Below are 27,470 nucleotides of genomic sequence, written 5' to 3'. Positions count from 1 at the left end.
TCTGCGCGCCTGGAGAACTTGACAAGCTGAACAAGAATCTCGACGAACAACTTTAAAGCTAAGTTTCTTTGGATTTTAATGGCGCCCAACGCAAGAGAGAAAGCTTTTAGAACATAAGGACAAAACTAATACTATTTTCTTTTTGGGGAATTTATTTGAATGCTAATGTTGCTTCTTGACTGCTGAAATTGTTTAGTGATTTAAGGTATTCACCTTTTTGGTTTTCTATGTTGAAGATATTCACAAGAATATTCATTGTGATTTTCAGATTATATTTTAGGATATTTAAAGATACCCTCTTGTCAAGAAATATTCACTGAAGCCAAAGTGAGTAGTCATTGCTGGAATTGTTGTTCTCTCTTGGTGAACTTTATTTTTATTAGGAGAATTTATGCAAAGGTTCTTCAGAACAGACACCCTAAAATTCAGAAGAGAAGAGAGCTTATCAAGTAAGTGTTAGGTAATAGGAAATGGAGAATGTAGAAGGAGAATAAAAGTGTAAGGTTAGATTGTTTATATTTATTCTATTTAATTGCAGACTTTTAAATCAAAGAGGACAATTCAAAGAGGACAACTCCCAAGACAGCATCCCTGACAAGACAAAGAAATACTGGACGGTGGACAGAACCAGACTGAATCGCAGGTAGGAATCAGCTTAGCGATAACTAGCCCTTACATAGAGTTTAGGGGGTACTAACTAGTGGTAGGAATACAATAAAGATAGTGTGAATACTGAGTTTTATTATTCTTGTTAATCTGCAGGTCGACAGTCAAAAGCTAATCCTCCCGTCAACGTCCAGTACCGGCCCTCCTCCCGAAAGTTCTAGTTAATGCTTAGCTGTAAGTCTAGTCAGCCAGTTTTAGTTAGAGTTTTCTGGAAGTTGGTCCCTTGCGTCTCTGCGAAAATCTCTACTCTGTCTACAAAGAATACCGGTCACTGCTAAGGTAAGAGACAGCGTACTTTGGTCTTGACATCGGCATCATAGAACAGGATATATTGGATTTGGAAAGGGAATGCCAGACCTCGATAGACCCGGGGGCAATCAGGAGACTCACAGATAGACAATCACAATATAGAGAGCTGGTGACAGGAGAGCCGAAAACACAGGCGCTGGCTACCCTACATCGTCTATACGATGTGGGAGACAAATCTGGTAAGCTCCTGGCGTCGCTCAGCAAAAAAGAACGAGCGGAGAGATGGGTGGAGCAGATTACAGACCCTCAGGGGACGATACGCCGCTCGGACGTACACATAGCTGAGGCATTCGCAGACCATTATGAAAGCTTTTACGAGGCTAGAGATCTGGGGACACGGGAAGAGGCGATGCAGTATATGGCCCAAACTGACCTTCCGACTTTATCCATTGAGGACGCGAGGGAGCTCGACTCTGACATTGCACTCGATGACATATCTGAGGCACTGGCCAAACTGAGGCCGGGGAAAATGCCAGGCCCCAATGGCTTCCCGGCCGAATTCTTCAAACGAACAGCCGACCTCCTAGTGAAACATCTTAAGGGGCTATATGAGGAGGCCCTCCAGGACGGTAGACTCCCTCCCGACCTGACCATGGCTACTATTGTCCCCATTCACAAAGACATGATTCAGAAAAGGGGGTGGTGATGAACAGAGTGTCTGAATTAAGCAGACCACTCTTACCCAGTCCAAAAATCAGGGCTTGATCCATCACCGTTTTTTAGCTCACTGCACCATCCCAGCTCAGAACCCGGCTACATGCAAATTAGTCTGTTGCTGTCCCAGTGCATGATGGGAACAGGGCAAACCAAACTACCAAGCCAATTCTTATACTGGGAAGGAAACAAGCTTCCGGGGACCGGTTTCTGGCATTTCAGCCGCCGTCGGCCCGGCTTGCTTGAATCCTGATGGTGCAATGAGCAAGGGACTCACATCTGAGTATACCCTTCCACGCTTATGGTGGACAAAATGATTCAGAAAAGGGGGTGGTGATGAACAGAGTTTCTGAATTAAGCAGACCACTCTTACCCAGTCCAAAGATCAGGACTTGATCCATCACCGTTTTTTAGCTCACTGCACCATCCCAGCTCAGAACCCGGCTACATGCAAATTAGTCTTTTCCTGTCCCAGTGCATGATGGGAACAGGGCAAACCAAACTACCAAGCCAATTCTTATACCGGGAAGGAAACAAGCTTCCGGGGACCGGTTTCTGGCATTTCAGCCGCCGTCGGCCCGGCTTGCTTGAATCCTGATGGTGCAATGAGCAATGGACTCACATCTGAGTATACCCTTCCACGCTTATGGTGGACAAAATGATTCAGAAAAGGGGGTGGTGTTGAACAGAGTGTCTGAATTAAGCAGACCACTCTTACCCAGTCCAAAGATCAGGGCTTGATCCATCACCGTTTTTTAGCTCACTGCACCATCCCAGCTCAGAACCCGGCTACATGCAAATTAGTCTGTTCCTGTCCCAGTGCATGATGGGAACAGGGCAAACCAAACTACCAAGCCAATTCTTATACTGGGAAGGAAACAAGCTTCTGAGGACCGGTATCTGGAATTTCAGCCGTCGTCGGCCCGGCTTGCTTGAATCCTGATGGTGCAATGAGCAAGGGACTCACATCTGAGTATACCCTTCCACGCTAATGGTGGACAAAATGATTCAGAAAAGGGGGTGGTGATGAACAGAGTGTCTGAATTAAGCAGACCACTCTTACCCAGTCCAAAGATCAGGGCTTGATCCATCACCGTTTTTTAGCTCACTGCACCATCCCAGCTCAGAACCCGGCTACATGCAAATTAGTCTGTTCCTATCCCAGTGCATGATGGGAACAGGGCAAACCAAACTACCAAGCCAATTCTTATACTGGGAAGGAAACAAGCTTCCGGGGACCGGTTTCTGGCAGTTTAGCCATCGTCGGCCCGGCTTGCTTGAATCCTGATGGTGCAATGAGCAAGGGACTCACATCTGAGTATACCCTTCCACGCTTATGGTGGACAAAATGATTCAGAAAAGGGGGTGGTGATGAACAGAGTGTCTGAATTAAGCAGACCACTCTTACCCAGTCCAAAGATCAGGGCTTGATCCATCACCGTTTTTTAGCTCACTGCACCATCCCAGCTCAGAACCCGGCTACATGCAAATTAGTCTGTTCCTGTCCCAGTGCATGATGGGAACGGGGCAAACCAAACTACCAAGCCAATTCTTATACTGGGAAGGAAACAAGCTTCCGGAGACTGGTTTCTGGCATTTCAGCCGTCGTCGGCCCGGCTTGCTTGAATCCTGATGGTGCAATGAGCAAGGGACTCGCATCTGAGTATACCCTTCCACGCTTATGGTGGACAAAATGATTCAGAAAAGGGGTGGTGATGAACAGAGTGTCTGAATTAAGCAGACCACTCTTACCCAGTCCAAAGATCAGGGCTTGAACCATCACCGTTTTTTAGCTCACTGCACCATCCCAGCTCAGAACCCGGCTACATGCAAATTAGTCTGTTCCTGTCCCAGTGCAAGCCAATTCTTATACTGGGAAGGAAACAAGCTTCCGGGGACCGGTTTCTGGCATTTCAGCCGTCGTCGGCCCGGCTTGCTTGAATCCTGATGGTGCAATGAGCAAGGTAGCTAAAAAACGGTGATGGATCAAGCCCTGATCTGTGGACTGGGTAGGAGTGTTCTGCTTAATTCAGAATACTCTGTCCATCACCACCCCCTTTTAGAATCGTTTTGGCCACTACAAGTGTGGAAGGGTATGCTCAGACATGAGTCCCTTGCTCACTGCACCATCAGGATTCAAGCAAGCCGGGCCGAAGACGGCTGTAATGCCAGAAACCGGTCCCCGGAAGCTTGTTTCCTTTCTAGTGAAGAATTGGCTTGGTAGTTTGGTCTGCCCTGTTCCCATGATGCACTGGGCCAGGGACAGACTAATTTGCATATAGCCAGGTTCTGATCTGGGATGGTGCAGTGAGCTAAAAAACGGTGATGGATCAAGCCCTGATCTGTGGACTGGGTAAGAGTGTTCTGCTTAATTCAGAATACTCTGTCCATCACCACCCCCCTTTTAGAATCGTTTTGGCCACTACAAGTGTGGAAGGGTATGCTCAGACATGAGTCACTTGCTCACTGCACCATCAGGATTCAAGCAAGCCGGGCCGAAGACGGCTGTAATGCCAGAAACCGGTCCCCGGAAGCTTGTTTCCTTTCTAGTGAAGAATTGGCTAGGTAGTTTGGTCTGCCCTGTTCCCATGATGCACTGGGCCAGGGACAGACTAATTTGCATATAGCCAGGTTCTGAACTGGGATGGTGCAGTGAGCTAAAAAACGGTGATGGATCAAGCCCTGATCTGTGGACTGGGTAGGAGTGTTCTGCTTAATTCAGAATACTCTGTCCATCACCACCCCCTTTTAGAATCCCATTCACAAAACGGCAAACCGAAAGAGCTCTGCGAGTCCTATCGTCCAATTTCCTTATTAAACCTGGAAACAAAGCTACTGGCCACTATCCTAGTGATGAGAGTGAGACGGGTGATTACACAGCTGATCCACCTTGATCAGACTGGGTTCATACCTGACAGGGCTACTAGACTGAATCTTAGGCGCACTCACAATTGGCTGCAGGAGGTCAGAGACAGGGAAGTCCTGCACTGGTTCCTGTCCCTAGATGCGGAAAAGGCCTTCGACGCGGTGCACTGGCCTTTTCTGGAGGGAGTCCTGCAGAAATTCGGCTTTGGGCCGAAATTCCAAGCATGGGTGCAGCTGCTGTACACTGAACCGAGGGCCAGGGTAAGAGTGAACGGAGTTCTCTCGCGGAAATTCCAAATTCGGCGAGGGACCAGACAGGGGTGCCCCCTCTCCCCACTCTTATTTGCTCTAACGATAGAGGTTTTGGCGGCTAGAATTAGCCAGAACCCGACCATCAGGGGTTTTCAACAGACCGAAGGAGAAATGAACGAGGAAAAAATCTCCCTTTATGCAGACAACGTTCTCCTGTACGTAACTTCCCCGGAGACGTCGATCCCGCAACTGTTCCACGAACTGGAACGCTACGGGCGCCATGCCGGATATAGAATAAATTGGCATAAGTCGGTTCTATATGACCCCGCAGGGAGAGGGGAGTGGCTGGACCTGCCGGGGCGGCTGTTCACTACGACTGAGGGATTTCAGTATTTAGGGGTCTACCTCACCCTGGACAGACATATCTCATACACCCGAAATATTGAGCGTATCATGGTGAACTCCGTAACAGATATGGACCGCTAGAGGCTGCTCCCGCTCACCCTCCTAGGCCGGGCGGCCATGTATAAGATGATTATTCTCCCCAAGTACCTGTACGCCCTTCAAAATGAGTACTACCCCCTCCCCCCGACAGTCTTCCCCAAGATACATGCGGACCTCCGGTCTTTTATATGGCTGGGAAAACAACCCAGGGTGGCCCTGACCACCCTGCAGAGGCACCAATATAGCAGGGGGATCTCGCTCCCAAATCTAGAAGCATACTACTGGGCGGAACACCTGGCCCCGATAAACGAGTGGATACATGCACAGGCAGATCACCCCTCCTACGCATTAGAGCGTCATAAACTGGCACCTAGACACATCCTTTCCTATCTGTATGGGGGGCAAGGCCAGAAATGTCTCCTACCGGCTACTGACATTACCATTCAGGCATGGAGGGCATCCACGAAACGAATGGGGTGGGACAGGAGACCAACGAAACAAACACCGATCTGGCACTGCACGTGGCTGAAGGAGCTCCACAAACTAACGGGATACAAGAGGTGGGATGACATAGGGATCTCCACGCTGGGAGATATCCTTGCCAAAGGGCAACTGAAAACATTCACAGCTCTGGCCACAGAGTTCGACTTACACCCCACACAGAGATACAAATATATGAGATTACAACATGCATGGAGAGCCCAGAATGTTGACACTGCAGATCTGGCAGACTTCGCTCCTCTTGAGGGCAGACTCCTACAGGAACATATCCAGCAGAAAGAGGTCTCTCTGACCTACAAGACCCTCACAAATAATATGTTGGGAGACCTGGCCAGGCTGAGACACCAATGGGAGGCGGACGTGGGGGGCATGGAAGACATTGACTGGGAATTGATCTTAACACATCCTAGGGAGGTGGGAGTTAAATCCCGACTCCGCCTCATCCAATTTAACGTGTTACATAGAACATACTTTGATAGGGTGAGGCTTCATAAGATGGGAAAGACGGAAGATGCCAAATGCCTGAGGTGTCAGAACCCAAGGGGGGATTTCTTTCATGTCCTGTGGTCGTGCCCTAAGATACAGGGGTACTGGTCAGATGTTTTCACGGAACTGTCTGATGTACTAGAGTTTCAATTGCAGGTCGACCCCAAGCTGGCTCTATTGGGCATGACAATCGATGTGGACCTTCCGCGCCATCTGCTGACCTTCCTTGTACTGGCCTTAGTAGTGTCCAAGAGAGATATTGCAAAATACTGGGGGGCACAAGTGATACCACGTCTAGAGGAATGGAGGGGAGGCCTAGATATGTATATGGCGGCTGAGAGGGTTACGTATAAGGCACGGGGGTGCCCCAGGAAGTTCAGAAAAGTGTGGGGGAAATGGCGAAAATATCACGGACTCGATGCTGGACTGTAAGGATACGTGACGAGAGGTCCATACTGAAGAGCAGAGGTGCATTGTGAAAATTGAAATGTTGATGATCGAGTGGGAATCCCGAACGAGGTTCACCTGTATTTGTGTATTGTATGCCTTGGTGGGGTGATGGCTGGGGAGGGGGGTGGCGGGAGTGGGGTAACTGCAAATTGCACCTTATTGTACGAATTGATTGCACTGTTCAGTTTGGGAAAAATTGCCAATAAAAACGGTTTAAAAAAAAAAAAGTTTGTCCTAAGTCAAACTTAAGACAAAATCCTGACTTTACTACTACTAAATGCCTTCTGTGAATATCAATAGTAGTAAGTTTAGGATTTTGTCTTAAGTTAGTTCTGTGAATCGGCCCCCGTGTGCCTGGCCCGTGTTATTGCATTGTTTGCATCAGATTCTCCTTGTGCCTGCCCTGTGTTATTGCATTGTTTGCGTCAGATTCTTACAGTGTCTAGACTGTGTTATTGCATTGTTTGCATCAATCCTAAACCCTGGTCTGTGTTATTGCATTGTTTGCATAAGATTCTCCTAGTGCCTCGCCCGTGTTATTGCATTGTTTGCATCAGATTCTCCCAGTGCCTGGCCTGTGTTATTGCATTGTTTGCATCAGATTCTTCTAGTGCCTGGCCTGTGTTATTGCATGGTTTGCATCAGATTCTGTTGGTGCCTGGCCCGTGTTATTGCATTGTTTGCGTCTGATTCTCTCAGTGCCTGGCCTGTGTTATTGCGTTGTTTGCATCAGCTTCTCATAGTGGTTGGCACGTTTTATTGCATTGTTTGCATCAGATTCTCTTGGTGCCTGGCCCGTGTTATTGCATTGTTTGCATCAGATTGTTCTGGTGCCCGGCCTGTGTTATTGAATTGTTTGCATCAGATTCTCTTGGTGCCTGGCCCGTGCTATTTCATTGTTTGCCTCAGATTCTCCTCGTGTCTGGCCTGTGCTATTGCAGTGTTTGCATCAGATTCTCATAGTGGTTGGCCAGTGTTATTGCATTGTTTGCATCGATCCTACTGCCTGACCTGTCTTATTGCATTGTTTGCGTCTAGTGCCTGGCCTGTGTTATTGCATTGTTTGCATTAGATTTTGTGCCTGGCCTGTGTTATTGCATTGTTTGCGTCACGTTTTTCAATTACCCGGTCTGTGTTATTGTATTGTATGTGCTGCTTTTGGTATGTTATTATTCTAATACTTGCAGATTTTCTAAAAAACATGGTACCTTTTATCCCAATCATGTGCATCTGACTGCAAGGACACTGCACTCTTCCTGCAGTAGCAATCTACTTCCTATTTATGTAGCAACAGACAGCACAATATGTCTGCCAGAGATGTCGTAGGGTCAGAAACAGTACATAGGTAAGTAGGTATGATGGAAAACAAACTGTTGAGTAAAATTTTAAGCGAAGAAGCTGCTGTGATAGTCGGCAAAACATCCATGTCAAAACATCAGCAGTAGGACAATGGTACATGGAATGAAAATGGTAGATTTATTTACACTTCTGTGCAGTGCATGTCACTCATTGTTTGTTTCTTCAACTCTCATGAGATGGTTTTACAAGGCAACTCTGAGTGTGGAGCTTCCACGAATCACAGAGACAGGCCGATCCAGAGACGGTAACAGAGAAGGTTGAAAGATCCGAGTCTTGATCCTGGCAGATGGACTGGTGATCCTTGAGGGGGTGTAGTTGGTCTGTGTGTTTCCACGGCTATCCAGGGGGTGTAACATAATGTGTGCAATTTGTGGAGGGCCCTCTTTTGGGTGAGAACCACCCAGCTTCATGCAATACGGACTTGAGGGTTGGTGCCTGCACAGGATGAGTTACATTCTGAAATGGAGGACCTTGTCCAAAGGGGATTGATGTTACCAAGGTTACCAAGGCTTAACAATTCAAAACTTTATTTCAATCTTTTAGATCATAAAAGTACATAATAAAAACATCAGATCATCAATTCTTGATTGCATACTACAATAGCGAGGGTCCAAAGAGATTCGATTTCATACACATACAATCTAGCAGCCCGGCATCAATAAAATTTACCATAAAAAGGAAATAATTTTCCATTAATACAATAAATAGCCTAGATTATTTAAAATCTCTATATATACACCCTTGTAAAACAGTATTGCTTATATTGTCCATCAGTCACATACACGAGAAGAAGGGGATCATAAAGTATCTGCAGGTAAAAAAAAGGCAAAACTGTACAAGTTGTTATTTTTGTAATCTCCATCCTTTTTTTGTTCTAATATACATCACAGAAGAGAGGAATCTTGATACACTGAAGACTACCAATTGCGTAATATCCATTCTCAGTTCTCAGTAAACGTTCTGCCTCTCTACACTGTCTTAAGTTTAGACTAATACACAATGGTTTTATCCAGTTCTTTCTCGGGGTTTCATATAAAGGGCAGAAGAAGAGAATATGTGCATCGTCTTCCTTAGCTTCACTGGAATGTTTACAAAATACGCACTTATCATTATCCTTAATGGTTCTATTATGATGCCATTTCGATGTATTTCTATTTGTTTGCAGTACGCCGTACCTAAATTTGAGGTACAATGATTTTGCTATTTGTGGGCATATCTCATCCAGTAGAGGTTCGAATGAGGCAGTATCTTTAAATGAAAGGAAAGCAGAAGATAAAGAGCCCAATTTGGAATCTTGTAACAATTTACTGGTAATATGTTTCCAAAAAGATAATTTTACGTTTTTTGCTACAAAGTGTAGTCAAATTTGAGGGCTTGTTCCAGTAGTGGGGTAATCCTATTTTTATTAACCATGATGAAACATGCTGTAACCACAGGATTGACTTTGTAGCACCCGCTCTCATTATCTCCTGTAAGCCTTTTTTGTAGTGTTCTAATTCTATTGTTGCCCAAATTCTAACCCAAAATAAAAGTGGACGAAGTACTGCTAGATTATCAGTGCGTTTCAGATCAAGGTCCAGCATTAACGGAAGCATCGGTGTCTTGATGGGTAATGACAATAACTTTCGGATGAATTTATTTTCATTTATTCCAAAGTTATGTTTACAGTAAGGACCCCAGACTTCTGCCCCATACACGGCAGCCGCCTGCGCCTTAAATTTGTAAACTTCTAGCGCTGGAGAAATTGCTTTTGTAGTACTCCCGCCATGTTTTTTTGCAATGGGAACACTGTTTGGGATACAAACTAATCTACTTCTTTCTAGTTGAGCCTTCCATGATAATGTAGAATCAATTGTAATGCCTAAATAATTAAAACTATGTACAAATTCCAATTTTTGACTATTTAGTTCCTAGTTATTTTTAAAAGATTTATGAGGTTTAATGGACATGTATTTAGTCTTGCTGGCATTAATTTGTAAACCCTTATTGACGCAGTATAAGTGAAAGGAATTCAACAAATTCTGAAGCCCACGAGGGGTGTGTGAGATTAGGATGGTGTCATCTGCAAAGAGTAAGGCTGGAATTGTTTCCCCAGCCAGCCTAGGGGAGTCGTTATTACAGCCCTCCTGGTGAGTTGGAATATCATTTACATATAATGTAAACAGGGTAGGCGCCTGGACACAGCCCTGGCGCACTCCCCTGTTCACATCTACGTCCCTGGTAAGTTGACCCCTAGGCCCACATCTCACGTTTGCATAAGTCCTCTCGTGCAGCCTGATTATCTGGGCCAATAATTGGATCGGTACTCCCAGATCCTTCAAGCATGACCAAAGAAGTCTTCTGGGTACCATGTCGAATGCAGCCTTCAAATCGACAAAGGATACATATAAGCTGCCTTTTCTAAGGGATATGTATTTCCAACATGGACGGAGGAATCTGAAGACTTGATCAATAGTACTCGTCTTCTTCCTGAACCCTGCTTGGTACTTAGATAACAACCCAGTATCTTCAAGCCAATCAGTTAACCTTAATAACAAGTGCTTGGCATACAATTTCTGAGGTATGTCTATCAAACTGATAGGACGATAATTCGCCGGGTCATGCTTGTTGCCATTTTTTAAAAATGGTGACTATTTCAGCCCCCTTCCAAGTATGTAGTATTGGATCAAATTTGGCCTTCGCATTGCACAGTAGATTAATATATGGGCCCCAAACCATTAAGTCGTGTTTAAGGAGATCTCCCAAGGCTTAACATCTTCAGTTAAGATAGAGAAAGTCCATGTATACCACGAGGTGCTTGAAAAGCTTTCTGCACTCTGCTGGTGCAGGCAGGATGTTTATTCTCTAGTTGGCCTTTGCCAGGGGATGTTCAGATACAGTGGTTTAATAAAACCTTGTAGCACACTTGTAGCGTGACTCTTGGAGTGTTGTAGTGTGTGGTGGATGTGGTAGGACTGTCCCAATGCTCTACAGAGCTCAGAAAATCCAGACTCTCTCTGGAAGGTGCGCCGAAGCTGTTGTGGATGTCGGCGATCTTGCGGTGGAAGTACGAGGCGAGAGAGTCGCAGAGATCTTGTGAAGGAGTGATGTCGATGTGCCGGTGCTGGGATTGGAGAACTCCTTGACGATGCTGAAGAGTTCCTTGCTGTCGTGGGCATTGTTGTCCAGTCGTCAGTGATTTCTTCTTGGTGGTGCGGATGAGCTGGTGGTGCTTGCGGGTGGCGTCTTTGAGGGCGGTCATGTTGTCTGTGGTCTGGTCATCTGCGGCGTACCGCAAGGATCATTGCTCAGCCCACACAACCTCAACATCATCTCCTACGCCGACGACACCCAGTTGATCCTCTCCCTCACCAACGACCCCGCCACCGCCAGAACGAGCCTACATGACGGGATGGAAGACGTCGCCGAGTGGATGAGGAACAGCCGCATGAAACTGAACTCAGACAAGACGGAAGTCCTCATCCTGGGACCATCGCCCTCCGCCTGGGACGACTCCTGGTGGCCTCCCACCCTGGGCACCGCTCCCAAGCCAGCAGACCACGCACGCAACCTGGGCTTCATCCTGGGCTCTTCCCTCTCGATGACCAGACAAGTCAACGCCGTCTCCTCATCGTGCTTCAACACCCTGCGTATGCTCCGAAAGATCTTCCGCTGGATCCCGACCGAAACCAGGAAGACGGTCACCCAGGCACTTGTCACCAGCCGACTGGACTACGGGAATACCCTCTACGCGGGAACCACAGCCAAACTACAGAAAAGACTCCAGCGCATACAGAACGCCTCCGCCCGACTCATCTTGGACATCCCCCGACGCAGCCACATCTCCGTCCACCTGAGGGACCTGCACTGGCTCCCCGTCAGCAAAAGGATCACGTTCAGGCTCCTTACCCACGCACACAAGTCTCTCCACGACCTGGGCCCCAAGTACCTCAATGACCGCCTGACCTTCTACACGCCCACCCCCCAGCTACGTTCTACAAGCCTCGCCCTCACCTCCGTACCATGCATCCGAAGAGCCACCGCCGGAGGAAGATCCTTCTCCTACCTGGCAGCCAAGACATGGAACTCCCTCCCCATCCACCTCTGGCTGACACAGGACCATCTCTCCTTCAGGAAACAACTCAAGACCTGGCTGTTCGAGCAGTAGCGGATCCCTCCCCCAAGCGCCTTGAGACCCTTCCGGGTGAATAGCGCGCTATACAAATGCTATGATTGATTGATTGATTGATTTATTGGAAGGGAGATCTGCACAAGACGCAGCTGACAGAAGTCCAGCCTAAAAGGTACATCTGCACAAGGCACAGCTGACAGAAGTCCCGCCTAAAAGGTACATCTGCACAAGGCACAGCTGACAGAAGTCCCGCCTGGAAGAAAGATCTGCACAGGGCACCGCTGACAGAAGTCCATCTTAGAAAGGAAGATCTGCACAAGGCGCAGCTGAGAGAAGCCGCAGCCTGGAAGGAAGATCTGCACAAGGCACAGATGACAGAAGTCCAGCCTGGAAAGAAGAGCTGCACAAGGCACAGTTGACAGAAGCCGCAGCCTGGAAGGAAGATCTGCACAAGGCACAGATGACAGAAGTCCAGCCTGGAAGAAAGATCTGCACGAGGTACAGCTGACAGAAGTCCTGCCTAGAAGGAAGATCTGCACAAGGCACATATGACAGTAGTCCTGACTGGAAGTAGGATCTGCTCAAGGTACAGCTGACAGAAGTCCTGCCTAGAAGGAAGATCTGCACAGGGCGCAGCTGACAGAAGTCCTGCCTGGAAGGAAGATCTGCACAAGGTGCAGCTGACAGAAGTTCTGCCTGGAAAGAAGATCTGCACAGGGCACAGCTGACAGAGGTCCTGCCTGTAAGGAAGATCTGCACAAGGCGCGGCTGAAAGAGTTCCTGCTTGGAAGGAAGATCTGCACAAGGCGCAGCTGACAGAAGTCCTGCCTGGAAGGACAATATGCACAAGGCACATCTGACAGAAGTCCTGCCTGGAAGGACAATCTGCACAAGGAGCAGCTGACTGAGGTCCTGTTTGGAAGGAAGATCTGCACAAGGCGCAGTTGACAGAAGTCCTGCCTATCAAGGAAGATCTGCACAAGACACGGCTGACAGAAGTTTTGCCTTGCGGTGACCTCAAAGCAGTGAGAGACCCACAAACCACAAGATCCTTCAAGTCCAGTTAGCCACACTGCACACAGTGTACACCAAAGGCCTGATTTAGATTTCAGTGGATGATTAATTCCATCACAATGTGACAGGTATCCTGCCCGCCCCATTAAAAATGGTGGATGCTGGCTGTCAGTGGCAGGGACAGTCATCTCCGTGAGCAAACTCTGGAGATAGCCTCAGTACTGGGGTGTTAAGGGGAGAAGCACGGTGCGATTTGGCCCATGTTTTTTTAATATTTGATGCTTGACTGAACTGTTCTTTTAAAAATTTATCGTAATTTGTTTGTAACTGCTCTTTTGCTCGCACTACAATTCTTTTGCTAAAACCCTACCTGCTCTTTGATCCCGCCCCGTTCCGCCGCGTCCATTGTGGGCGTTTGAGCGGAGGGTGAGGAACCCACCACTTCCTGCATCTCCAGTGCTCGGGTTAGCGCTCTAGTTCTCGCAAACCTATTCTTACTTAGGGAGGAAGAGGTCGACGCTGCTCAGTGGATGCTGGCTGTCAGTGGCAGGGACAGTCATCTCCGTGAGCGAACTCTGGGGATAGCCTCAGTACGGGGGTGTTAAGGGGAGAAGCGCGGTGCGATTTGGCCCATTTTTTTAAATATTTGATGCTTGACTGAACTGTTCTTTTAAAAATTTATCGTAATTTGTTTATAACTGCTCTTTTGCTCGCACTACAATTCTTTTGCTAAAACCCTACCTGCTCTTTGATCCCGCCCCGTTCCGCCGCGTCCATTGTGGGCGTTTGAGCGGAGGGTGAGGAACCCACCACTTCCTGCATCTCCAGTGCTCGGGTTAGCGCTCTAGTTCTCGCAAACCCATTCTTACTTAGGGAGGAAGAGGTCGACGCTGCTCAGTGGATGCTGGCTGTCAGTGGCAGGGACGGTCATCTCCGTGAGCGAACTCTGGGGATAGCCTCAGTACGGGGGTGTTAAGGGGAGAAGCGCGGTGCGATTTGGCCCGTGTTTTTTAAATATTTGATGCTTGACTGAACTGTTCTTTTAAAAGTGTATCGTAATTTGTTTGTAACTGCTCTTTTGCTTGCACTACAATTCTTTTGCTAAAACACTACCTGCTCTCTGATCCCGCCCCGTTCCGCCGCATCCATTGTGGGCGTTTGAGCGGAGGGTGAGGAACCCACCACTTTCTGCATCTCCAGCACTCGGGTTAGCGCTCTAGTTCTCGCAAACCTACCCCTATTTAGGAAGATGGGTTAGTGACCGCGCAGCGGACGGGCGCAGTGGGGGCACCAAGTGCGCGTCGAAGGCGCGCACAAGGCGCGCCCGTCTGCACCCGTCCACGATCTGACGGGGCCAGGGGCCAGGACCCCTGTTTCTGCCTCCACAGAACGGGTAAGAGTGTTGCGATACTCTAGTGAAGAACTAGCTCTTCTTCGTCCCATACCCAAAGCAGACTGTACACATGGTATGCTGCCTGATTGTATGCCCCAAAGGTGTAGAGGTTGTCACTTTCTCCCCACCACTGATTTGGAGACGATAAAGGGGACAGATCAACTCTATGTACCTACTGAATTGCCGCTCTTTTAAAAAACACTGTTTGAATATCCACGACCTTCTTATAGACTATCAACCTGACTTGTTATTCCTTACGGAAACCTGGCTGGATGAGGCCGCTTCCCCTGATATGCGGGAGGCCATCCCGCCTCTATATGGCCTTTTAAGAATTGACAGAGGAATTCGAAAAAGGGGGGGGGGGGATAGCTATTGTTCATAAAACTGACCTTGAGTGCTCCTTGAAACAAGTATCGATTAGTAACTGTGAAGCGGGCCTTTTCTCCATCAAAGTCTCCCCGGAGTGTACCATTAAGGGCTATCTTATTTATCGCCCTCCCGGGGGGTCCTTACAGTTTGCGGATAGCCTCCTTGAAACGGTGACTCAGCCAGCCCTTCGGTATAGTAAATTCCTCATAGTAGGTGATCTTAACCTACATTTTGTGGATGCTAACTGTACTGAGGCACAATCCGTAATTACCTCTCTGAAAGCCCTGATGCTTAGACTATCTGATGGGTGACCAACTCATCAAGCGGGACATCTTCTTGATCCCATCTTTTCTAACTGGGATGATATTAAAGTATTCCCCCCTATCAGGATTTTATGGTCTGACCATTACCTCATTCCATTTAGTGCGCTGGGCTTGATCAGAGGGGAAAAACCTAAGCGTCCACCTCCACCTAGACGCAGGAATTGGAGGAAATTCAGCCATGAGACATTTGATTCTGCCTTAAACCTGGAAATCCCTCCGTTTAGTCAGACTCTCATGGGAGCTTGGAAGGATTATGAGGATTGGGTAACTAAGGCCCTGGATAAGGTGGCCCCTTGGACTCAAAAAGCCCCTACACGCGGATCTAGGTCAGCCCCTTGGTACAATGAGGAGCTGTGTGCAGCTAAGGCCAAATGTAAGGTCCTAGAATGCCGGTGGCGGAAAGATTATGATTCTACTCACAAAGAATCCTATAGGAGTAGCCTGAGGGCGTACCATAGCCTGATTAGAAAGGCGAAAAGAGATCACATTAAAGAGAGGATTGAAAATTCGGATAATTCATCCAAAGAGCTCTTTTTAATTTATAAGGAGTTAACATCTTGGCCCGCAGGGCAGGTTCACCCCTAGACTTTTTGCCTTATTTGTGACCCTGTGTTAGTGATTTTTGGGTCTCTGCGCACTTTCCCCTGAGTCCCAGAGTGAAAGTGCGTGCGTGAAGTATGGCTGGCCTGCCCTCCCATAGGAATGCATGGGGAATGTGTGTATCCCTGGTAGTTCCTGATGCGTGGGGAGTGCAGGCTCGAGTTTGGTATGCCTAAACTCGTGAGAGTGAATGCTGCAAGATGGTGTCTGTGGCATGTATGTGTCTAGTTGGGAAGTGCTACTTCTGGACATTGAGATATGTGTGCAGTGAGGGTGCTGGAGCGTGATTGGCTGGAGCTGGCTGGCATGCCAGGCTCCAGGAAGTCTGGATGGGTCTGCCCGGTGGTGAGTGGGAGATTAGCATGAGTGATGTGTGGGAGGAGTGTACCTGGGTCCTGGATGGGCTGGGGTTTCCCCACACAATGCTGGCTCCGCCCCCCCTGTGGTGTGTCTAACGACCCTAGCCTCCCCAGTGAATGAAATGGGTGGTTGGGCCATCAACAGTGCTCCAGAACCAGCTGCGACTGGTTTTCCCCCCACCCTGCACATTGTAACAAAGGATTTGTCTGTATAAAAAGGGGCTGTGTCCCCTTGGAAAATGTTCTACTTTTGGAATCCTGCCAGAGGGGGCTTTTGCCGCTGCTGGGGCCAGAAGGACCGCCACTTGGGGAGTCTCCCTGCCTGGAGACCCAGTGTGCTGGCTCTGGCCCAGCCTTGCCCCCCCTGCCTGCCTCCAGCCCTGCTGGAGCCCTGTCCTGTCCTCCAGTGCTGGGGAGCACTGAGGACTTCGTTGCCTGCAGCCTGAGAGCGCTGCTCTCTGCCCTTCAGCGCTAGGAGCGCTGAGATCGCCTGCCTAGCGCTTGGAAACGCTGGATTTTACCCCTAGCGCCTGGGAGCGCTTTTTGCTGCAGTTTAGCGCTTACGAGCGCTTATTTGTGCCGGCAGCGCTTGGGAGCGCTGTGGTCTGCAGAGGCCGGTGCCCACCCGGCCTCCGATCGCCCCGTGTGGTGGTTTGACGGCGCGGGTGCCACCCCGCTCATTGCCGTATTGTTTTGCCCAGGTCCGTGATTTATTGGATTCACGAGGGAGCCCACTCCTCGGATCCTGGGAAGCCGCCTGCCTGCCTAAAACGGGCCGCCGCGCTGCCCGCGGCGACCCGGAAGTGGAGGGATTGCTGTCCAATCACCGCGCGGCCCGGGAGAGTCAACCCGGAAGTCCCGCCTTCTTGACCGAGCCGCGAGAGAGCCTGCCGAGGCTCCCCGAGAGGAGAGGAGAGCCCCGGGACCAGCGGGAGAGACCCGCCGCCGCTGGAAAGCCCAGCGCTAGACCGGTGAGTGCCTGCCTGCAGAGGAGGGGGGGGGAGCGTCGGGACACATTGCCGGTGTCCGCCCCGCCCCCTCTCTGTAGCGCGACCTCGCGCCGGTAGCTGTTAAGAGTCAGAGAGGCTCTTAGGGGGCATTGTTGAAGCGACCCGAGTCCCCAAGGGGGGGACTCCAACCCGAGCCTAAGAGAGGCTCCAACGACCGGCGCATTTCTTGTTTGGCGAGCCAGAGAGGCTCGCGAATACATTAACCACGAGCCCAGAGAGGCTCTGAGGGGCATTTCGTCCATGAGCCTGCGAGGCTCTTGAGGAGCATTTATTTGTGATCCGGGTCCCCAGAGCGAGGGACCCCCCAGCCCAGCGAGGCTGTACCTTTCCGTTGCTGGAGCCCCGAGAGGCTCAGCAGCCCCCCCTTACTGGTGAGAGAGCCTACGAGAGGCTCACCAGTGCCACAGTGGTGGTTCTTTGAGCCCAGAGAGGCTCCAACTTTGTGCTAACTTTCCCTGCTCCAGTTGTCCAGCACTTAGTGGACAACTGCCACGTTTAGGCCCTGACATTGGGACACCGGGACAGTCACAGGTGGTGACTGGTGAGTTTGGGGAAATTGTTATTGATTCTGCACCTCTGAATGTTACGGCATCATGTGTTTTGCTTACACCTCTGAATGGGTAGATTATTCATCATGTGTTCTCTCTGTCCTTTTACACCTCTGAATGTTACGACATCATGTGTGTTGCTTTTGCACCCCTACAGGTAGTGTGACGTGTAGGTGGTTGTTTTCTCCCTAGTACAGGTGGTGCTAGAGAGGTCCTGTTACCAGTGATTACTGGTTGTATGCTCTACTGTTATATTTTTGTGCTACAGTAATTATTTCTAAAAGTGCTGATACCCTTGACAGTGGTCCAGGTGGTCCTGTCCTGTACAAATATCCCTTGTAAATTCCGCCCGTGCCTGTAGGCACAGTGTAACAAGATGTGTGTTTTATCTGATGTATATTTATTATAATACAAAGGCTATTTTTACATAACCTTGTGTGGAGTGTTTCTTTGTGGTGGGCCTTGGGTGTTGTTGCTGGGGTGCGTGCGCAAATACTTAACTTACATCGCCTCCAAGTTTAGCCTTGACTGCTCGCGCCACGTTACCTCAGAAGATCTATGAATCTTTTCAGCAAAGCCCTACAGTAGTTACCCCGGCTAGGGTGACCTGCTATGGACCCATGAAAAATGGCGCTCTCGAGGAATTCAAGGTTCCTCCGCGGGAGGAGCTGATAAAAATAATCTCGGATACCCACTCTGGATCTCCAATGGATGTTGCCCCTGTTAAGATCCTCAGAAGCCATCTACCTCTTCTGAGTTGCCACATAGGCAATTTGGCCACTCTGTCATTTCAAGAAAGTCGGGTGCCTGAGGAATGGAAGCTGGCCCAGGTTGTTCCCATAAAAAAGGCCAACCTGAGTATGACTCAATTAGATAATCTTCGTCCTATTTCCCTCCTGCCTTTTTGCGCCAAGGTAGTGGAGAAAATGGTGAAAAATCAACTGGTTGGCTTTGAGGAGGACCACCATCTTCTTCATTCCTCCCAATCGGGTTTCAGGGCGAAGCACTCTACTGAGACTGCCCTCCTTTTCTCCACAGAACTGCTTCGCCTCAAAGTTGATGATGGTCACACTGCCGCTCTGATATTACTGGACTTGAGTGCGGCTTTTGATACCGTATCGCACTCTGGGCTCCTTTCACGCTTGAGTGAGATGGGGATAGCCGGCCAAGCCTATGAATGGATGAGCTCTTTTTTAGCTGATAGGAAATTTCAAGTTCACTGCCCCCCGTATAAATCCAAACCCAGGTCTCTTAGACAAGGGTTCCGCTGGGCTCTATATTGAGCCCTACGTTGTTTAATCTCTATATGGAGCCCCTTGCAAGGATGGTGGAATCTTATGGGGTGGATATTGTCTCGTATGCGGATGATACCCAACTGGTGATCACTCTATCTCATAACCCAGTTGTGGCAGCAGAGAACTTCTCCTCCTGTCTTGTGGCACTGGCTGGCTGGATGAAGAATAACTGTCTTTGCCTCAATGGTAATAAGACGGAAATTTTGGAAATCGGTCCGTCTCCCTCCATCTGGACTTCAGCCTGATGGCCAGCTGATTTGGGTACTATGCCCATTCCATCAGATACGGTGAAAAATCTGGGTGTACTTCTAGATTCTAACCTCTCTTACTCTCAACACTTGGGAATTGTAGCCGGGAAATGCTATGGCACACCAAAGGTCCTCCGTAAGATCGTAGATCTTCTCCCCATCAAAGCAAGGACAACCCTACTGCATGCCTTAGTCACTCCTCTTCTCGATTATGGGAACTCATTGCTCTGTGTCCTTAGTAAAAAGGGCCTGAACCAACTCCAATGTGTCCAGAATGCGGCGGCTAGGTTGGTTTTGAAACTACTTAGGAAGTCATCTGGGAAGCGTGCTCTTCAAATCTTGCACTGGCTTCCCATGCAGGAACGCATTTGGTTTAAAACCTTGTGCTTTACCCACCGCATCGCACATGACCATGGCCCTACCTACCTCCAGAGTATGATGACCAAATATCGTCCCAAACGGTTGTTGAGATCCATGGGCAGCATGCAGATGGTGGTCCCTCGTATCCGAAGAGTACGGATGGGAGGACGGTTCTTTAGGTTCCTAGCAAGCAAATACTGGAATGAACTTCCAATTGAACTTCGGGTGGAACCTTCAGAATCGCGCATTAGGCTGAAATTGAAGACACATTTGTTCCCCAAGGTCTAGTTGTATTAGGTGCCTCTTTCCTTCCTGTTTTGGGGGGCCTGCTCTGGAGTTCTGACGGAATGCATTCACAGCGCGGGGACGCACTGTTTTCCTGTTTAACCATGCGCTTAATAAATGTTTTTATTATTATTATTATTATTATTACATCCTGTGGCAATTATAAGGCAGACAGGATATCTGTCTGCCTTATAATTGTAACTTATATAACCTTATAACTGTCAGGAAAATCAGCACGAACGGCACTACACGTTGCTCCAGAGGGCGCTGCTGCTTTCTGTCGCTCAAATTGACATTCTAATTGAGTGGCAGCTTCATGAGAATGGCAGATTTCTACACTTGAGTGCTCGCGACCTCCCGCAATGAGAAATCTCGCCAGGAGGTCTAGCGCGTTATATTTTCTCACAAGCACCCGCCACCATACCATTGGAGAACCGCTTGAGAAAAAAAAACTCAATTCTGCATTACTTCTTGGAGTTTTTTGGAACTCCGCACTCTGGGCAAAAATTTGCGAGCTCCGACGGCAGAGCTGAATTCTTCACCCAATCCTAGTTTTGAGGCTATAATCTGTTAGACAAACTCTAAACTAGGCCATTTATCTGCATAAGTGTTGTAGAAAAAGTGAGAAACACAGCCTTGTAACTATCAGGCATTTTTCTGACTTCTGATGAACCCCACAGAGTGAGCAGCCAGAGGGCAGAAGGGGGGGGCCGAAGGACAGGAAATTAGATAAACTTGAAGATGAGAAATATGGAAAGGTAGAAATGCCGCATCACCTGTGGACAACTGGCACCTCCTCCCGCTCTACCAAATGCCCATCCAGTCACAAAGTGGCATCCTGGGCCCCAAACGGACAACATCATGCCAAATGCCATGTAATGGTGGAAAAGGTGGAAAAAAGAGTAATATGCACACATCTGCTGCGGGGATATGTCAGGTAAATTATTGGTTGTGATGGATTCTCTATAAGTACTAAATGACTGATCTCGTTGAATATTAAATGATATGAATCAACGTTTGTTTGCCTTATCTGCGCTTATAATGTAAAGGATGGGCCTTACAGTGAAACCCTTGTTCTGTTTGCCACAAAAGCCCCGGAAGGAGCTGCATGTTACAGAACTTTATCTGCTTTAGGAAGAACTAAAGACTTGCTTTTTAAAGTTGTCTTTCAGGACCAGAACCGAGCGCTGTAAGTTGCACTAGTTTCAGGGAGATGGACAGATGTTATGGCGATAGGAAACCCCCCTCAACTGACAATAATGTTCCAATCTTCCAAGTTAGAAGAAACCAGAAAAGCTTGAACCAAGGGAGCTGTTGAAAGTGTCAAAGGTGGCTTATGAACAGCGGGTAAAGACAGGAGTTGGTATTTGAGATGATCTTAAGTGAATAGGAAAGAATAAGAAGAAGTGTGTAAATGGAGTTACTTTTGTTGTATACCTTGTGAAAAAGTTACTGGAAATTTTGCAGCCCCGCCTGATCCATCTCTTTTTCTAAACTCTATTGTTGTTTAATTGAACTCCTGACCATATGCGTCTATCTTAAGCTATACCGCTAAGCACTTGGGTGCTCCATGAGCACCCTTACTTTGCTAAGCGCTGTAAACGCTGGTAAATCTCCTCCTTTTCAGACATTAATAAGATGTCACCTGATCAACAGAACTTTTAGTTAAATATCTGTGTATGATGAAAAATTCCTTGCTAAGTTTTAAAGGCGGTAAAGAAGAAGGGGGATTTACTAATATTTTGCGCCGTATTTTCGTCACAAATGTGGCACAAAACAGCGCAAAATCTTTTTTTCCTAATTTACTTTCCAGCCCTACTCTTGTTTAGCGCTGGAAATAACGTAAAAGTAATGTGAACGAGTACATATCACTGCTTCACATTCCTTCACACCTTTGGGGCCTGTCAAGGTGGGTGCATGGGCGTTCCCGTGCAACCACCCAAGGTTTCTCACACTAAAACCAATTTACCAACTACAGTAGATTGGGTTTAGCGTGAACAAACTGCACCCTTTTAAACTAGGCGCAAAGGAAGGAGAAATGCTTTGATTTATCCTTCCTTTTCCGACTTTGCATGCGCGCTGCACTCTGCAACACGCATACAAAGTAGGAAAAGCATTCCCTCGTGTCTACTATTTTGTACAGGAAGGGTATCCGTCCTGTACAAAAACCTATGCTGGGCTCACACACACACACCCTAGCGCTCTTGTGCTAAGGTGTGTGCATGGCGCAGGACTGCTGTAATCAGTGCTGGCGCAAGGGAGAGGGAAGGAGAGAGCCATATCTTTGAAAATATGGTGCTCTCCTGCTCCCTCCCTGTCGAGCATCGCAGCCTCTTGGGGGAGGAGGGGGGGGGGGTGGTTGCGCTGCATTGTGTTCAGATTTAGTAAATCTCCCCAGAAATGTCTTTTACAACCAGTTAAACACTGTGAATTCTCATTCAATTATGTTTCAATTTAGTAATTTTCAATATCTTTACATCCAACAGAAAACAAGCCTTGAATGTATGAATTGACCATCAATAATGAAGCGAATGCTGTAAATCTTCAATAATAGCAGAAATAATGAGCTACAGTATTCAGCGCAGTCGGCGACAGAGGAACCTGCACACAAACTGACAGATCCTGGCTGAAGCATCAAGGGCAGTTCAGTGATTATAAGAGGCTGAGCTGTGCACCTCCACGCCACAAGACCAAGAAATGACCTTAAGAAAATTAAGGCAACAACAATAACAAACCAACTCCTGTATAAACAAGTGTCCAACACCAGCTTTGATCATGGGATCGGTATGATGTGATTACCGCAGTGCTCTGTTTTCTAATATGATGACAAGCCATCATTCCGTGCTCTAGGTGAATTGTAAACTCTTTCTGGACAAACAACAGTAACCAGAGAAGAGCACAACAGAGCGGAGCCAGACAACTGACAGGTAAAGGAAAGAGGAGTTCTTCTATCTACAATACAACAGACTGTCCTAATTTGCACCGGTCAGAAGGCAGATACATCTTTACCCTCAAGCGTGCATAGCCATAATCCAATCTAAAGACACAATTACCTACAAATACAACTTCTACGTATTAGGAGTGTGGCAATTATTTGGTGTCTATTGCATTTATTGATAAAACACAAATCAAATGTGTAAAATACTGCACACATATAAAGTGTGTGTGCTTAATCAGCCATGCTGGCCCATCAGGAAATACAGTCATGGTATGTAGACAAATATATAACTGACCCACAGACACTAACCAAGAAAGAAGAATCATACACCTGCAGCGAGAGCTTTAGTTTGTCATCACCACTCAAGCTTCATCAGCAAACATACACTGGACAAAAACCATTCAAGTGCAGTGAATGTGTCAAGAGCTTTAGTAGGTTATCAGAACTACAAAGACACCAGCGAACACACACAGGGGAAAAGCCATACCATTGCATTGAATGTGGGAAGAGGTTTAGTCGGTTATCAAGCCTTCCAAGTCATCAGAGAACACACACAGGGGAAAAGCCATTCAAGTGCAGTGAGTGTGTAAAGAGCTATAGTCAATTATCAGAGCTACAAAGACATCAGCGAACACACACAGGGGAAAAACCATTCAAGTGCAGTGAGTGTGTAAAGAGCTTTAGTCACTCATTATATCTCCAAACACATCAGCGAATACACACAGGGGAAAAACCATTCAAGTGCAGTGAATGTGCAAAGAGCTTTAGTCAGTTATCACACCTTCAAAGACATAATCGGACACACCGAGGGGAAAAACCATTCAAGTGCAGTGAATGTGCAAAGTGCTTTAGTGAGTTATCAAGCCTTCAAAGACATCAGCGAACACACACAGGGGAAAAACCATTCAAGTGCAGTGAATGTGCAAAGTGCTTTAGTGAGTTATCAAGCCTTCAAAGACATCAGCGAACACACACAGGGGAAAAACCATTCAAGTGCAGTGAATGTGCAAAGTGCTTTAGTCAGTTATCAGACCTAAACAGTCATCAGCGAACACACACTGGGGAAAAACCCTATCATTGTAGTGAATGTGACAGTAGTTTTCGCAGCTCTTCAGCATTAAGGTATCATCAGCGAACTCACACAGGAGAAAAACCATTCAAGTGCAATGAATGTCTAAAGAGCTTTAGTCAATTATCAGTTCTACAAAGTCATCAGCGAACACACACAGGGGAAAAGCCATTCAAGTGCAGTGAATGTGCAAAGTGCTTCAGTAAGTCATCACACCTAAAAAATCATCAGCGAACACACACAGGAGAAAAGCCATTTAAATGCTGTGAATGTGGGAAGAGCTTTAGTAAATTAGAAAATCTAGAAACACATCATCGTAACTCACACAGGAGAAAAACTATATATTTGCAATGAATGTGAAAGCATTTTTAGTCGTTACTCAACATTAAGGATTCATCAGCGAACACACACAGGGGAATAGCCATTCAAGTGCAGTGAATGTGCAAAGTGCTTTAGTCACTTATCAAACCTCCAAACACATCAGCGAATGCACACTGGGGAAAAACCCTATAATTGTAGTGAATGTGACATTAGTTTTCACTTCTCGTCAGCATTAAGGTATCATCAACGAACTCACACAGGGAAAAAATATTTCAAGTTCTATGAATGTGGGAAGAGTTTTAGTCGATTATCAGAGCTACAAAGCCATCAGCGAACACACACGGGGGAAAACATAGAAATGCACTGAAAGTGAGAAGGGCTTTTATCAATGTTTGATCCCACACAACCCTCTGTGAATACACTGCTTTATTTAACTCAATGGAAATAATCCTAGAGATGCAGAGACTCCGAAAAGATTTTAAGAACATCAAAAATAATATTGACCCATCGGAGGACATAGACAAGAGCTGAACAGTGCAGTTATTATGAGAGGAATGAATTACGGAAAAAGATTAAATTCAAATTATGTGGGACATTGAAATACCAGATTATAGAAGACTGGACTAGCAGTAAAGAAGGAAAACAGATAACAGTATTTGCAGAATTATAAAAGTGTTTGTATTCGTGATTGTTCACTTCTGTACACATAGCAAAGCAACATGATGTATCAGCATACACAATGGGAGACGAGCACATTGTGGACTAAAAGAAAAGAAACATACTTGATTTTTATTTGATGAAGAAGAGATACAAAGAAAAACATTAAATTGTATCTGATCACAGTACCTGTAAAAGCAACACTGAACAATACTGGGATTAACAACGGTACTTTCAGCTAACTTGTAAGATTAAAACCTGTAAACCCAACGCATCCAGAGTGGACATGTTGTCAGGGCTCTGGAGATGGAAGCTTCATTGGTAAAATGTATGTATTACTATTAACAAATGCCACTGCAGTATATGAAATGAACTAAAGCGAAGCAACGGTGTTCAAGAAATAACCCATTTTTAGATATAAAAGAGCATATACCTTGTTCCTAAATAATTTTTGCTGCACCTATTACACACTGTTATTGGTTGATGGATCAGCTTGTGCCTCAGGCCTTATAACACAGTATGACGCGTGGCTCCTCTCAAGCTTGGCTCTCTCTATTCATTTGGTGATTTGCCATACTCTACTTTTTACCAGAATTGAGCCACTGTAAGCAGCAGACTCTGAATAATGTGGTGAAATAGTGAAATCTCACATCAAAAGCATATATGTGCCAGGACAATCAGTTGCACTCCCAGCAACTCGTCTTCCACACTGATTGTCCTTTATTCTCAAATGTTCTGAAGGATTTGTTGTATGAATGCCAGAATGCCAGAAGTGAAAGTGACATTCATGAAGCTAAAGCTAACAGGAAAGACTGCCGATGTGTTTCAAGAACGAGGCACAAAGTCCCTGGTCTATCATCAGGGCTGTTTATTCTTTGTATCAAAATTGTTTTAAAGAGGGGCGTGATGGTTAATCTTCTTTAAGATTTAAAGGGAGAAACCGCAGTGCTCGAGTCTGCTTTCTTTCAATAAAGATCTTTATTGAAAGAAAGCAGACTCGAGCATGGGCGTGCTGTGGCAGAGGAGCAGGACGGTGACTGCGGTCTCTCCCTTTAAATCTTTAAGAGCAAGATACTTGAGTAAGAATTACACCTTGATGGTGACGTCGTACAAGCAAAATTCGCCGTGCTACGGCAGTTCACAAAAAATAAGACATCTCGGTCTGGCCACCACAATAACTAGCGATTAACCATCACACCCCTCTTTAAAACTATTTTGATACAAAGAATAAACAGCCCTGATGATAGACCAGGGACTTTGTGCCTGGTTCTTGAAACGCATCGGCAGTCTTTCTTGGGTGGAATAAATTGTCAACTTCACGACACTAGGACCGGCTGGTCCAGTATTTAAGCGTTTACAAGCTATTAAGTTGCTTATACCCCCTTGGAAATCATTTTTCTTCATGTTTTTTATTGTAGTATTTGTTGGTTGTGATGTAACTATTATAATTTTTTGTAATGTTTGATGCAGAAACGTTTTTTAGTGTGTAAATAATGTTTGTTTTTTGATGTATGTACAAAGTGTATTTAGTCTTGTAAATATTCCAATACCTAGTCCTTTATTCTGTTATGATTTTTTGAAAATTTGAAAAAAAAGCATAAAATGATAGACACTGAGTAATGTTGTCTAAGGGTGGTTACAATAAACTGGTTTCTTACCCTTCTTAAATATTGAATGAGTAATTGTGGTGTGGGCACTGTGTGTTTTTGCAATTTAAATATGAGGTCTAGCCCCCACTACGTGTTTATGGACCTATCCCCTTTTGGTTCTCAATGCCAATAAACAGGGCACAAGTAAGGAAAATAGTGAAGGAGCCCATTATCATATGCAAATCACAATGACGTCACATGTAGTGCGTCACAAGAAGTGATGTCAGGCCCATATAATAATTTTCACATGAAAAGTCGACGGCCTGATTTAAAAACAAGAAACATAAAATAATGTAAAAAGGTTTTGGTATTAGTTTTTATACATCATGTGTTTTTCCCACTATTAGTATGTAACTAAACTCGGAAATGGCTGAAAGTGTAAATATTTTTAAACAGATATGTGGAACTTGGAAATTACATTTTTAAACAGTTTTTAGTGAATAAATAAAATGTGCTTTAAATTTGCGTTTGTTTCCTGATGTTGTTCTTTATCCAGCCCCTAAGCCCCAAAGGTTTTCACATTTACGATGTATTAAGCAATAGAAAGGCTACTTTTGTCTAGATCTCAATTCCTCTCTTGCATCACTCATACAAAAAATAAAAGGGACTAATGGGCTCTGTTCCAGTCTGGCATGCTTAAACCGGCATGCCGGACCAGAACAGAGCCCATTAGTAGGAGTTTGCCGACGTCTGTCCGTGGTAATAAACACAGTGGAGCTGGTAACGTTTTTTAGGGATAGAACCTTGGCGAGATGATGCGCAACATATACAGCCATTTGAGTCTACTCCTATTTGTGCAAAAGAAATGACACAAAAAGGCCTGTTATAGGATAATAATTCGCTTCCCTGCACAGACGGTACACTGTTTCAATATTTGGAGGCATTGCTAAAGGCTGCACGAAGGCTGTTTGAATTGTCGTACTTGAAATTATTTC

At 46.5% G+C, this 27,470-nt stretch overlaps 1 protein-coding gene across 1 annotated transcript; it reads left to right on the top strand.

Moving 5' to 3' along the window:
• The first annotated feature begins 567 nt into the window (after window positions 1-567).
• LOC147737095 (uncharacterized) lies at window positions 568-25,714 on the top strand. Its single transcript, XM_086963618.1, has 3 exons — window positions 568-643; window positions 22,388-24,218; window positions 24,388-25,714. The coding sequence occupies exons 2-3, from the start codon at window positions 23,081-23,083 to the stop codon at window positions 24,594-24,596; spliced, it is 1,347 nt and encodes a 448-aa protein (XP_086819744.1). The 5' UTR covers window positions 568-643; window positions 22,388-23,080; the 3' UTR covers window positions 24,597-25,714.
• Window positions 25,715-27,470: the final 1,756 nt, after the last annotated feature.

Source organism: Lissotriton vulgaris, chromosome 1_1 (assembly GCF_964263255.1).
Source record: "Lissotriton vulgaris chromosome 1_1, aLisVul1.2, whole genome shotgun sequence".
NCBI classification, from domain to species: Eukaryota; Metazoa; Chordata; class Amphibia; order Caudata; family Salamandridae; genus Lissotriton; species Lissotriton vulgaris.
The sequence above is the reverse complement of the archived record's forward strand: the minus strand, read 5'-3'. Positions and strand labels throughout refer to the sequence as shown.

Excerpts from the sequence above, each read along its gene's own strand:
- LOC147737095 (XM_086963618.1), top strand. The coding sequence starts at position 23,081 with ATGCTGGCCCATCAGGAAATACAGTCATGGTATGTAGACAAATATATA. Across the intron at positions 24,219-24,387 it reads ATTAGAAAATCTAGAAACAC|ATCAGCGAATGCACACTGGG; the intron begins ATCATCGTAACT and ends ACCTCCAAACAC.